Raw genomic sequence first — 15,060 nt, 5'->3', positions numbered from 1 at the left:
TTTGCACATACTAACTACAATATATAAAGCAGATTAACAAGAATTTTCTACTATATAGCACAGGGAACTGTATTCAATATCTTGTAGTAACTTGCTGAAAAAGAATATGAAAAGGAATAAATGTATGTGTATGTATGACTGAAACATTATGCAGTGCATCAGAAATTGACACAGAACTGTAAACTGACTATACTTCAATTAAAATAAAGATTAAAAAAAAAGAATCACCCATAGATCATCAACTTTCACAAACCATACAGAATTTTTGCACTCAAGTATATATTTTGACATATTAATAAACCTGTTGGTATCTGTAGCTTTTTAGCAATTTAACTATATTACCTTAAAATATTCAAACAAAACAATACTCCCACCTAGTGGATAAAAAAATGGCTTATTTCAGTTGTGAACAGTACCACCATAAAAAAGGAACTAAAACTACAAGGAATTTAAGGTAAGTTTATTGTTTTTCACTCCCTCAAAATACTTCCCTGAAAAAAGTAACCTACAAAACACTGCACGCTGCTCCCCTTAAACGAATGGATGGGTGATACACTACAAAACAATCTTCAGAATCATGTGTAAATGTTACTCTGAATCTCATTTGTCGTCATCAATTTCTTCAGTATCTCTGTGCTCTGGGGAATATTCTGGAAGGAGAGAAAAAAGCTGTTGAAATATTGAGGTTGGGAACTCAGTTAGAAGCAATGCACACAGGCCAGTCCCTACGCTATCGAGACATAAGCAAAGAAGTGCAGCCAGCGGAGCCAGCCGGCCTCTCAGCTCCACGCTCAAAAGGCACAACATCCAAGCGAGCCGACCCCTGGTCCAAGCGCTGCCGGAACAGGTGTGACCCCAGGGCCTCCCCAGGGGTCTGAGGGCCTTAGAGGGACATGACGCGCCACTCGGCGCACCCCTCCCACGTGAGCTCACTTCCCTCTGCACCCCACTCCCACCCACACTCACGCCGCTCTCCCCAGGCGCCCGGAACGTGCCCACTTCGTGCTCACGTTGCCTCCCTCTGCACAGCCCTACCCACTAGGAGCCCCCATCTGCCAAGTGTAGCTGAACGGCCACCTTCCCGGGAGCCTCTCCTCGGGTTAACCTTGGCCGCTGCTCCCCCCGACCCTGGCTGGCGCCACGGCCACCTGCGCCACCTCCAGGCTGTGGCCCACGAGACACTGTGGGTCCACACAGCGGGCACTTGAGAGAACTCCCCATGGTTACCCAAACAACACTTTCAATGGACAGAAACTACGCAGTGACCCAGGAGGACGGTACTTGGTCACTAGGAAAACAGCACTCTTCCAACCCCGCCCGCAAATCATCATGTTCAGAGCAAGAAATGGAAACGTTAAAGAAAGTTATTTAAATTTTCCCTTTAAATTTTTGCAAGTGAAACCGACAAAGGCTTGATCTCCAGAATATATAAGCAGCTCATACGACTCAATAAGAAAAAAATAAACAACCCAATCCAAAAATGGGCAGAAGACCTAAACAAGCAATTCTCCAAGGAAGACATACAAATGATCAAAAAGCATATGAAAAAATGCTCAATATCACTAATTATCAGAGAAACGCAAATCAAAACTACAATGAGGTATCACCTCACACCAGTCAGATGGCCGTCATTCAAAAATCCACAAATGACAAATGCTGGAGAGGCTGTGGAGAAAGGGGAACCCTCCTACACTGCTGGTGGGAATGCAGTTTGGTGCAGCCACTATGGAAAACAGTGTGGAGATTCTTCAAAAGACTAGGAATAGACTTACCATATGACCCAGGAATCCCACTCCTGGGCTTGTATCCAGAAGGAAATCTACTTCAGGATGACACCTGCACCCCAATGCTCATAGCAGCACTATTTACAATAGCCAAAACATGGAAACAGCCTAAATGTCCATCAACAGGTGACTGGATAAAGAAGATGTGGTATATTTATACAATGGAATACTACTCAGCCATAAAAACCGACAACATAATGCCATTTGCAGCAACATGGATGCTCCTGGAGAATGTCATTCTAAGTGAAGTAAGCCAGAAAGAGAAAGAAAAATACCATATGAGATCGCTCATATGTGGAATCTAAAAAACAAAAACAAAAACAAACAAACAAAAACAAAGCGTAAATAAAGGACAGAAATAGACTCACAGACAGAGAATACAGACTTGTGGTTACCAGGGGGGTGGAGGGTGGGAAGGGATAGACTGGGATTTCAAAATTGTAGAATAGACTACACTGTATAGCACAGGGAAATATACACAAAATGTTATGATAACTCACAGAGAAAAAAATGTGACAATGAGTATGTGTATGTCCATGAATAACTGAAAAATTGTGCTGAACACTGGAATTTGACACAACATTGTAAAATGATTATAAATCAATAAAAAAAAAAAATTTTCCCTTTAAAGAATGTTTCTGAACACTGAAAGCTAACTTAAACTCTACAGGACAGATGATTTAGGAGACTCGGAACAAGCCCACGTGTTCCCGGAGCGCCCAGGCCCCGAGCACCGCTGACACGAGCGGAACCTTCCAGCACCTTCACCGCCAGCGTGTTTCCCGCAGACGGCTCTGCTGCACCACTTCCCCAAGGCCTTCGCAGCGCACAACTGACTGGCTGCCAGGCAATTCTGCCATAAAAGATGAAACAGCCCGTTGACAGTTTGGTTTCATTGCTCCACTGACGCAGCACTCCCACCTTGACGTCACATGAATCTGAGCCCTCCTGGTGGTGTCCACAATGACCAGCAGGCCTGGCGTCTTAAAACAGTGGTTCATAACAACTATGTCCATAGACTTGATAGAAAATACCGTGCTAAAACTTACTGGAAGTGCAAAATAAGAGAGTATGAAGCCAGACCGCATACTCCACCAGAAAATGACTGCATATCAGTTTACAAATCTGTCAGTGATTTTAAAGTGCAGAGTTAAGCCCTCGCTTCCCAGAGAATTTCAGAACGTCTACTGACGCACATGTGACAGCAGGCCAAGAACAACGAGGTACATACAATAGGTTTCACAAGGCAATGATACAACCCTCAGGTTACAAATATGCACCCCAGGATGGAAACGGATACCGCACTTAAGGAAGAAATTTTAGCGAAAAAGAAGAAGTGCAACGCCGAAAGAAGAGCAGAACCAGCCAGCCAATATATCTATGTATATACATGATCAACTCGGAAGTCAAGCGCTTAGGCACAATCCACAAAATAAAACCGGTTGTTTGCACAGTACTGCCATAAGTCTATGCACATTTAAATGTATTCAAATATTTAGTATTTTGCAATAAAATCTTTCTAATTTTGTTATTCATTCCTTTTGTTTCACTATCTCCTTTTTAACGTCCCTCTTATTTTCCATTATTTTATCTTTTAAGGCAAAACTGTCTTTTAGACATTTAGTTATGCAGTGAAAATGTTTTTAATTTTGTTATTTATTTCTCATTCTTATGTCCTTTTTAACGTCCCTCTTTTATTTTTTATTATTCACAGCAAAATTGCCTCATGGCCAATTAGTTATGTGACAAAAACATCTGCAGTGATTTTTCTGGGGAAGGAGCCCACAGATACATACAAACTGAGAGCAGGGGACAGGCTTATCTCGTCTTCACACATCTAGTGCCATGCAAAATTAAGTGAATAAACACGAAGGTAATCTGACCCACACTGTGCTCAAAAATGCCTTCTCAAAAATTATACCTTCCAAATCAATCAGTTACAGAAACTTCTCGAACAGTGAAACCACATTTCAACACAGACATCTGGGATTTACAGCACTGCTCTATCGTGACAAGACATGAACAAAACATTCTCCAAGTTACAGAAGTGTGTCTGGAAGAAGGGGTGACAATCAAACTGCCAGACCTTTATTTAGAGAAAAAAGGTGCTCCACATGCTGCTTAGGTTTTACACGCACACCACACGTTCATGTTTGTTATTGAGTTCATTATAATAACTCAGCTATTAAGTCAATGAGATAAATCCTTACCTTAACCAAACCTTTCAGGCTTCTGGATGAAAGTACAGGCTTAAAGGCTTCCACTGTAATCAAGTCTAACTTCATCACATCAGTGTAACACAGGTACAGCACTGCAGGGATCTTCCATACTTGACAATAACTCAGAACTATGAATATACAAGAGAAAAAATCACTTACATTTTCTGTTGTATGATTTTAAAATTAAACACCTCTAAATCATAAAGGTTGCTTTTAAAAATAATTGTCTCTGTTGTCTCTCTTAAAGCATTTATTGCCATTTTGAACCAATTATAATGCATATTTTCTTTCAAAGCCAATTTATTTTCCTAAGTAATCTCTTGCTTCTGCAAGTATTATGTTTATTTTGCATTTCCTGAACATACTGCAGAGACACATTTATGTTAGCTACAGGATTAAAATTTTGTGGACTAAAGTAAAGTAAATAATAAAGATATAATGTATAATGTAAAATATTTAGCCACTTATTCTGGTAAACTTAACATCTAAAATTAAAAAACCCTATTACTTGTTAATAACAATGAATTCTAAAAAACATTTTTAAATTCTTAAAAAAACAAAACAATGAATTCTGTATGATAACACATTAACCACTGAAAAGTGACAATCATAATTTGATATGATGTCAGGGTATAACTGGTAACAGGAATTAAAAATAAACTATTAAAGCAGCCACCACAATTCCGGGGGGGTGAGGGGGTGGGCACAGCTCAGTGGTGGAGCGCACGCTTAGCATCTACAAGGTCCTGGGTTCAATCCCCAGTCCCACCATCAAAAAATAAAATAAATTACTTTTTTAAAAAGCAACTACCAAAATTCAGTATCTGAAACTTCTATTTTGACAATTAAAACACTCTTTACCAACTTTTCATATACAGTAATTTATGTCTAACACTGTCTTGCATGATGAGTTATCAGAGGCCAAAAAGAAACAGCAACTCTGAAGCTCTGAAGAGTTAATAACTCTTAGCTGCTCTCACATGATAACTGTTTGGAAAGTTTTAAGACTCAAACCAGATAAAAAGTCCAGCAACTATAGATGCTGAGGATTACCAGCAATACATTGGTATCAACCATCATTAACAAACTAGCTCAGAAAGATCTCCACCAGTCAAAGAAAGAACTAAAAACAAAGCAAGAACAAGACGTCATGTACACATTGCGAACTGTGACACCACCTGCAGCAGGAAGGTCATGCACAATATTCGGTTGTTCTAGCAGTGAACAGCACAGCGGCTCTCGGAAATTCTGTGTTTTTAGGGCTTTCAGGAAAGGAGTGTGAAGGCTGCTAGTTGATTCTGCAGTTTTATAGTCAGTAACGTGTCGACACGTGAGAACAGTTACTTGCATATTCTTCCTTGAACATGAGCCAAAAACCTAATACAAAATTGATTGCAAGTTAAAATACACATGTAATTTTGTCCTGGAATAGAAACATCCCTCCAATTGTTTACTTAACACCACTCACAGGATACACATGCCTCACAGGGGTGGAAGTGCCCACAGAGAAACAGAACCCACACTTTGCCACCCCCTCACTTGGGTTTGATCTTAATTCTGTCACCTTCCGGTTGGGTGACCTTCTCCCAGTCACTGTCCTCATCTGTGAACTAAGGACAGACCAGCTGCCTGAGGGAGTGTGACCTGCAGTTAAGGAAGTCAGGAGCGAAGACGGCAGAGCAGCTGTGACAGCAGCCAGGGATGCCACCCACAGGCAAGCCGGTCACTCAGCCATGAGCACCTGTTAGTGCGCGCCCTCGCCTCCCGCCAATGACAGCTGCAAATGATTCTTTCCGTTTTGTTCTGGTTTGTTTCCTTTCTGAGAGCGCTACTTGCAAACAGTATTGAGAACAGTGTTGCAGTGAATGGAAGTGACACCCACTCTTTATTGGATGTAGTGACGTGATTAAGATCTCTTTTGACACAGATACCTCTAAGAACCCTAATTTAGACTAGTGTATCAGCAACAGAAAGTGTCCCCCTTTCTCTAATGCATGTATTGATGGGCCCGAGAACACTGTACTAAAGATGTTGCTAAGACCATCTCTTGCAAGCTGCATTCATAACAGTGTTGTATCAGTGTAAATGATTCTTAAATACATTTTAAGTTTATTTCAATTGTAGGCAAGTTTCAAGCACTCGAGGCCTCAATGTCCTCCTAAGCTGGTATGTCATGGATATCTGAGGACGCTTCCAGCTTTTAAAATCTACGGTGACGTGAAAACAAGCAGCCATCTTTTAAGGAAAAAAGGAATAGATTTTAGGTCACTGCGCCTCGTTTGAAAATATTTTATGAAGAGAAGAAAATGGCAGGGAACAGAAAATTTTATATTATGTATCATAAATGATTTATAAGGCTACTTTCATTATTGTGCAGCTCTGCAAATAAACACAAAAGTTAACACCGTACACATTTACCAGCAGGTGCATCCTAAGAGATACAACATCACTCACAAGGCCTGATTTACCATCCTCCCTAAAACACTTATAGTCTGAAGCCAAAACATTTGACAATTCTGTTCAACTGTGTGCGATTATCAGGATTATGTGGCTGACATGAACCAAACAGCAGAGGGCCCCAAAGAGTATTATCTCCAGGGAAAAAACCTAAAAATTTTTGTTTTGGAAATGGATAATTTTAAATTTTTTCAAGTCAGGAGGAGAAAAGCTGTTCCATACTACAAAAATAATAAAACATTCTACATTCACAGTACAAATTAAAACAATAGCTGCCTACCCTTCTGAGATCTGCTGAAAGCTACAGACTTTCTAGAAAAATACACACATAAAATCACACAAACTACCATCAGAAGGTTCACAGGTCTTATTAAACAATTCCTCATTTAATATAATGCATTTAATAACTTTTACTAAATGTTTCTAAGAATACCAGTCTAGTTTCAAATAGGTGTACACCAAATTCCTATTGCTTAGGGACTTAATTGTAGTATCTATCTACAAAACACCTGCTTCTATGGCTGAAGCATTATGCTGTACACTACAAACTGACACAACATTGTAAACTGACTACACTTCCATAAAAATATATATATATACATATATATATATATATATATATATATATATATATATATATAAAGCCTGTTTCATGTGGATAATTTCAAACAAAATAATAAGGGAAAAATCCAACTGTTTTATGTTTCTATGACCCACAACCTTCAGCACATTCTGATTACATCTGCCAAATGAGTCCTTTTATTCTTTGTATCCTGTGACAAATTCCCACAATATTTTTAAGGGAAAAAGCAAATATTTCCTCCGCTTCAGTATCTGGCTACATAGGTTTAAGTGTAAAGACACTGAACCTTGTAAGGTGGCAGCCCCTGCAGTCTCACCAGCCACCAGGCTTCGTCTCTCTTACCTTTTCCAGCCACTGAAACTGCTGATCTTCAGCGACGTAGCAGCTGCACTGACAGAGCAAAACCTGCAAATCATATCCCAAGTTCTTCATCAGGTCAAATAAATGTTACACACGCTCCAAACTGTCATCACATACGTATCATGTGAATCCTAATACAATCTTTGGATAACACTTGTTTTGCTTTATTTGCTATTGGCGTATTTATTTTCCTTTGAAATTTAAAATTTAAGAATCAAGCCACTACTTGTGATTAGCATCAGAATAAAGTGCACACTGAGAGCAACCACGAGGGCCGGCACTGGAGACTCTGAAGATACCAGCAGTGAATAGTACCAGAATCCTCTTTATAAAACAGACAGTACCAGTCCTGCTGCCCTTCTTGGGGTCACACACTGTGCAGACCAAACTCAGAAAGCATTACAAAAACATGAGGTGCTGTCAGAGAAACGAAAGCAGCCTGACAGCACCTCAGCCCAAGCAGTGTCCTAAAACAGTAATGATGTCTGTGAAGATGGTATTTTAGAAACCAAGTTCCAGGCCATATGCTCGAAGTTAAAAAACTTGCAATGCCACATTGCCATCAAAGGATGAGATTCCTGATTATTAATGCTCATGGGATGTTATTATCCAGAGAAGTCAACCATGTCTTCCATTAAAATATTGCCAGAAACACTAACACTTAACAACACAAAGGAAGCACAAGAGGGAAAAAAGGGGCCCAGGGACAGGGGAGGGGAGAAGACTGGATATACAGTCAGCTACACACATGGGTTCTGAACAAGCAAGAGACACCTAACCAATCAATGGCATAACTAAACGCAGTAACAGAAATTTCTCCTACTTGACCTTCACAGTCTATTCGAGAGTGAACACTTTCCATTAAGGATCAGATAAAGAACATGCTTAGCTTCCTTACTATTTATTTCCTACAATACTGGATGTTTACAAAAATCTTTATGTAAACTTCAGTAACTTTAGATCACAGGTTACAGGAACAAACTGTAAGTCTTATGAAAGCAAGTTTTGCAGTTCCCAAGGCTAACATTCGGTCCTTACTGTTTGAGATAAGCAACATTATAAGATTAGGGGACTACTGACTTCTTCCCTTGTGCGAGCCCTGCCCCTGGCCCCTGACCCAGCGTTCAGCAGCTGTGACAGGTGCTCTGTCCGACAAGCAGATGCGGAGACATACATCACCCGCCTGGTTACCTCACCTGCCTGACCTGCCTCCCAAACTGCCCCAAGATGCTGCTTTCCCTGAATGGACCCAAGGTTAAGATTAGGAAAATGTGATCCAATGAAACCACTCAGCACCAGCTACAGAGTATCTTTTATAACTTAAAAAATCCAGATGAATCAGATTAGGATGAAAAGTTGACATCAACAGAACTGTATATAGAATGCATAAGGCACTCATTTTGTTCAGTATTAACTGAGTTTCTGGGATGTCCCAGGCATTGGTTAAATCCTGGGTAAACAGCCACAAAGCAGGACTCCCTGCTTCTACAGTGTGAACACGCTTAAAGTTGCCAGCTTAAATAATTTTTTGAACAAGGGCAAGGTTTAGATATCTAATGTTTATGGTTTGTTTCTAAAAAATTTATCTCACAATTTCCTCAGAAGTTTACCAACACACTGTACAAGTCACATTAATATTTATACAAACAAAAAAGTGGGGTTACTACCACTGCCTACAGGCAGAATTCCTCAGCCCAAAAGCAGACACTAAGGAACAAGGACTTCACATGAACAGTACATAAAGGATGCCTAGGTACCTACTACATGAACATACAAGTTAGGTCCCACATACCGAGGGATTCGATTTTAGATGATAAAACACACAAAAAGCTTCTGTTGGGGACAGATGTATAGTATCCGTTGTCCTACACCATTCGTTCCAGAGTTTAGCACAACCAACTTCTTCCCAGACTCCTGAGTTCATGATAAATGATGACACAAATGCTGTGAAAAATAATTCACATAAGTTAGTGTTTGGTTCCACAAGTGGCACTTTCTATTCACTAAAAAATAAATCCAAGTTATTCTAGAATCTTAAGAGTTAAAAGAGCCATTCAAGACCATCAGCCTTACACCACCATCCTGCAGAAAAGGAAACTGAGGTCTCAAGAAGGTAAAGGCCTTGCCCTGAGTACAGACAATATTGGAACCAGGAACTGAGAAGACAGTTTTAAGGACAGACTTGACCATAATCTCACCATGTAACACTCTTCTGGAAAACATCAGGCCAGGAGAACTTTATGTAAATGAGTCAGCAGTTACTTACCACGTACCAGCACTAGGGATGCCTTCCAGGGCAATAAACCTCAACCGGAGTTCTCCAAGGCTCTCCTCTGAGCCCGCGAACCCCCGAAAATTACACAGGTTTGTGTCCTTGTACCTGCGTGTGTGTGCTGTTCTAGCTGAACTCTTCACCCTTTTGACTTTAACCTATTAAATGCATTCATGCATCTAAAGATCTCAGAGATTAAGTACTGAAAAATGTAGCGATAATAATTGTTATTTTTAGAGTTCTCATTATGTTCTCAAAGGAACCTGTTAGTTCAAAAACATTCAAGAGCCGCTGCTACCAGGGAGCCGTGTGCACATGCCTCCTGTCCCTCCCAGGCAAAACAGGCAGAGAAGCGTAAGGAAACCTGGACACTGGAAACAGTGCGTTCTTGAGTTTGTAAGTTCCTGAAGCCAAGAACATTCCCTTTAAATCTTATTTTTTAAGTTAACCAAAAAAAAAACCAAAAACAAAAACAGGGCCACATGAGCAGGGACAGATTTCAGTCAGATACAGTTACTCAGCTATGACTTTTTCTGCAAAGGTAACAGACATTTGAAATCTTTTATGATGGAGTACATAAGTAACTTCAGATTTTGCGCTTTCAACAAAATGTGTAATCAAAACCATTTCCACTTACCTACTGCATTATTTCCTATAGCAATTATAAACTTGGAGCAAGGATATTTTTCCAGCAGAGAAACTTCCAAAGATGTTTTTGTTTGTCTTCGAAGGAGCCGCACCTCCCTAACACGAGAAACAAAAGACATATCTAAAGCAATTTAAACATACTTAGTAACTTATTATGACAAAGAGGATACTGTATGTGTGATTTTGTAGTAAGTAAAATGCAAACTTTAATTTTATAAAGAACATAATTATAATCCTAAGGAGCTAATGGATTCAGTCAACGTCGACTAACAGGTAAAAGCATTCGATGCAAAGTTCATGAGGAACTGGACCGGAGGGACCAGGCTGTCCAGCTGACACGCTGATCAATGCATCTCAGCAGCCCTAAAAGTAGGACGACCGGGCATAGCGTGCATTAACGAACAGCAAGCACCATCTCCGAGGCACTGCTGCCAGCAGCACCCTGACCAAGGCTCTAGAAGGAACTTCCCTTTACAGGAAACGCAGGTGATGGACACACGTCTGCACAAATGACGCCAAGAGGAGGCGAGCAGACGAATCTAGAGCCGGCGTGGGACACCCTACAGGACAATCAGTCTCTCGGCAGAGGTGAAAAAGGAGGGGGGCTGCCCTAAGTGCAAGTAAGCTAGAGACAAAATGTGGGCCTTGGCAGGATTCTGATTTACAGAAACCCACTGCAAAATGCCATGTCTGAGACAACTGGATAAACCTGATCATGGACTGGCTACTAAATAGTATCCCCAAAGTATTATTGTGTCGGGGTGGTGACAGCATTCGTAAGAAAATTCCTAGATCGTCTGAGACGCAGTCTGAAAACTGCAGGCGTGAAAGGCCACGGCGACTGGGGCTCTCACCTCAGGGGTGGTGGGAGATAAAATGTGGCAAAAGCCTCATAACTGTTGAATTTACGTGACTGGAAGGGGCGAAACTGTTATTTTACTATTTTCTCCAATTTCTGTGTTTGGAAATAGTACTTAAAAAAAAAAACCTATCTATCCATCTGCTACTGACAGAGAACGTTAACTGAAGTGCGGGGCGGGGAACGAAGTTTCAAGAGTCGTCTGACGTCCAAGAGCCAGACAGGCGAACCCGCGCACCGGGAGACGCACCGCGCCCGCAGGGAGCGAGCGGCACCCACGCGGCACGAAGGGAGAAGCCGTCCCTCCGCCGAGCCCGCCGCCGCCTCCACGCCCGGGGCCGGTTCCGCCGGGGCAGAGCGCGGCCGCCAACCGCGCCGCCGCGCCCGGGACCTCACCTCTTCCGCGCCAGCTGCCGCCGGACCTCCCTGTCTTCAGGCGTCTCCCGCCTCCCCTCCTCGTCCTCCTCCTCGTCCTCGGTCCCGGCTCGGCAAGGCGCCCGCACCACCTCCCCGAAGAACGTGGCCATCACCTCCCTCACCTTCTGCTAACTGCGGCGCCACAGGAAGCGCATGCGCCTTGCGCACGCGCCCCTGAAGGCCGCCGGGCTCACCCCGCAGCCACGCCCCTAAACAACGCCACGCCCCCAAGCAACGCCACGCCCCCCTACGTCCCCGCGCATGCACTCATGGCAAACCCAGCATATTTTTTCTGCCCCGCAGCGGGGCCACCGAGAAATCGGATGACTCCAGGCTAGAGAAACAAGACACTAGAGGCGGGCCGGGGGTGGGGGTTGGGGGGGTGCGGGCAGGGGGCGGGGCCTCCTGTCCTGGCAGGTAACGGACTTGCGGAGAGAAGGTGTTCAGCCGCCGCGGCCCCTGCCTGACGCTGCAGGAAGAGGCCAGCCCGGTTGCCTTTCCTTCCTTAACTCCGTCTCCGTTTTGTTCTGTTAGGAGTGACAGGGTGAGCTTTGGTTTATTAAGCACCCGGCTCCAAACTGCGACCGCCCCCAGGTAGGTGCCGGCTCCCGGGCCCGGCGCGTCCTCGGGACAGTGGACAGAGTGCGGGTGGTAGGGCAGGAAGAAATACATTGCTTCGTGATGCTGTAAAAATGAGCCTTTACTCTGGCAATAGGAAATCATATTTCAAAATTTGATGATTGTCAAGCTGATCTAAAAGATTTCATGAGAATGCAAAAATAGTTGCTGCTTTTTTAAAACCTGGCCATTTCTAGTACAAAATTTGCTTTCTCTTTAAATAGCCTCTCAGTAATAAGCAAAGTATGTAATGGTTTTTGAATTGGTTCTCATCTTTCAAATTTGCTGAAACACAAAGTTAACGGAGCACTAATCCAAGCAGGAGAGGAAAGGGGACACTGTAACATAGTTTAAATGAAAATATCGAATATTGCAACGAAAAAAATAGCATTTACCTAGATTTAGTTGTGCTGAAACTAGAGGGCATTGCTTACATTCTGGAACCCTATCAATAGTCACAAAGTTAAGTACTGATTTAGGATTAGGAAGCCTCGAGATGAAAAACAATCTCAGAAATCTGTTGCTGGAAACATCTTGTTTTAAGGTGTGGGTACACAATGATCAACAAATGCATTTACATAAAATTAGTATTTAGCAACTTTGCGCATTACTGCAAAATAATATATTGGGTTTTGAAGCAAAATTTGAACATTTAAGGATAAACAATACGACCAATTGACCAAATAAGATTATAACAGTAAGAGCTTAGGAAACTTTGGGTATAGTTAGTGAGCTAGGAATAAACGAGATTACCAGTGCAATATTTTAAAACTGCGTTAAGACTCCTGGATTTATAGAATGACAATTGCAGAATAAAAGTTTGGGTATCACTTTGTCTTAGTCCTTTTGTTGAATAAAATAACTTCATTTTTACCAGGAAGATCCTCAATTTGATTTCAGTTACATTATGAAGAAATCATTTCTGTAAAGCCAATTAAAATTATAAATAGGGTAATAATAGTACATTTGGCCATGATTAAAATTCTGCATACATTTCAGACAGTTTTACAAGAATGTTAAGTCTTAAACAAATGCTTATTTCATGTTGTTAAAATAAAATTAGGCCAAGCACTTAAAAATAGGCAAGTATATGTTCAAATTAAATACTAAATCAGAAAAAGGATTCCACTATGAAAGAAGGCTGATGATACTATCTCAAGTACTGACAGAAATTAACCCCAAATGAAATCAAAATGAAATCTTCATGACACTGAAACTGTCAAAAATTTTGCATAAAATACTCTTGAGATTTTAACATTTTCATTTTATGGCATTTGTTGAGGACATAACATACCCAATAAGAAGTTTCTATGAAATTAAGTGTAAAGATGGGACCGGAAATAGGTTTAAACACTTTGTTAAAGATCAGAAATCAAACCCCATGCACCTAAAAATATTAGCAGTTTATTAGGAATTCTTCCCTTTCTCATCTGTACTAGTAACAAGATACTAGTATCAGTATTTCAGACAAAAACAGACTATAAACAGAGCAAAGAACAGACTCCATAGGATAGAAATATTCTGGCTTATGCAAAGAAAAAGAAAACAAAAAGCCTGTTTTTAAGCAGACATGCAACCACAAACAAATTTCTCAAGTAATCAAGACACTTGGTTGAGCTGTATAACCAAAAAATATGCATTACATTAGTCTTTTGACGAAAAAGGAAAAGAAACACTTAGGTTTCTGTTTTACTTTTTCAGATATACACATGCAAATCATATATTAATATTCACAGATATTTTTTAATGGGAAAAAAACTAGCTTATAACAATTCATTTTTCCAATAGTTACTATGTTAAAAAGATTTGACAGTGCGTTCATTTAATCTGGTGAATTTTCATTTCAACAAATACCCATTAACAACAAATTAAATCTCATTGCAAAGAAATTCTTTATAGTATCAAGACCAGATTTTCTAATCCTAGTGAAGGCCACAATGAAAAAGCCCAGACATGCTGCCATTAAAGTTTGTTGTGATGAGATTGTAATAAATTTTCTCAAAGTATTCACAAAGTTCTAACTTTTTAAGGTGCTGAAGAGAAACATAAGATTTGACTATCATCTAAAAATATGACTGTTTTGATCTTACTCTATACTTTTTATTTTCTAACTGATTAAAACTAAGACCTGCCTCATACTGAGGCACATTTTGGCATCTTTGTAAATGCTGCTACGTGAAAGTAAAAATGAGAAAAAGAAGTTGATAGTCACATTCATAGCTTTCATAGAAAAATATATATTCCCTGAATTAGTCATATCAAGTGGTCATCATTCAGTATGAATTCCAATATTATAAACAAAATAAGACATTAATGGATTTTTTCTATTTCCAGCACTCTATCTCAGAACTCATTTATCAATATCCCCGTCTTTGAATCCCCGGTCCTTCTAGTTGAAGTGGTTTTTGACTTTTGGGGTTGCGAATTATAGGGACTGGATCTTGTTAAAGTATTTGCTTCACTCAAAAGATATACTCAATGGCACTTCCTCTTGAAATGTGCCTAATTTTTCCCCCCTCTTATTTCAGTAAGGACACCCATAGTCATGGTGACCTGAATTTTTATACTTTAATGCAGAACCCTGAAAATTAGCATCAGGTTGATGTTTTGAAATGTTTTCAGTCCTTGAAGTTTTCGCTACAGACCCTGTACACTTCCCATTATTTTCTTCCTCTAAGGAATCAAGAGATTTCTTCACAGCCCTTCCTTTCTGAAAAGGAATAAGCTCAGGACAGGCCATTTCTCTTTTCTTTGTGCCTCTGCAACTACAGGCTCCGTGATCTAGTTCCACCTCACAGTTGTCTGTAGGGTGTGTCTGTACAGGGCTGACTAAGAGGACACTG

General features: G+C 40.8%; 1 protein-coding gene across 1 annotated transcript; it reads right to left on the bottom strand.

The window, feature by feature from the left end:
* Positions 1–439: 439 nt before the first annotated feature.
* On the bottom strand, positions 440–11,761 carry PSMG1 (proteasome assembly chaperone 1). Its single transcript, XM_032464038.1, has 7 exons — positions 11,579–11,761; positions 10,313–10,419; positions 9,196–9,347; positions 7,386–7,448; positions 5,182–5,380; positions 3,995–4,131; positions 440–650 (listed from the first exon to the last, which is right to left on the bottom strand). The coding sequence occupies exons 1-7, from the start codon at positions 11,707–11,709 to the stop codon at positions 576–578; spliced, it is 864 nt and encodes a 287-aa protein (XP_032319929.1). The 5' UTR covers positions 11,710–11,761; the 3' UTR covers positions 440–575.
* Between the last annotated feature and the right edge of the window lie 3,299 nt (positions 11,762–15,060).

The sequence above is a fragment of the Camelus ferus genome, chromosome 1 (assembly GCF_009834535.1).
Source record: "Camelus ferus isolate YT-003-E chromosome 1, BCGSAC_Cfer_1.0, whole genome shotgun sequence".
Taxonomy (NCBI): domain Eukaryota; kingdom Metazoa; phylum Chordata; class Mammalia; order Artiodactyla; family Camelidae; genus Camelus; species Camelus ferus.
The sequence above is the reverse complement of the archived record's forward strand: the minus strand, read 5'-3'. Positions and strand labels throughout refer to the sequence as shown.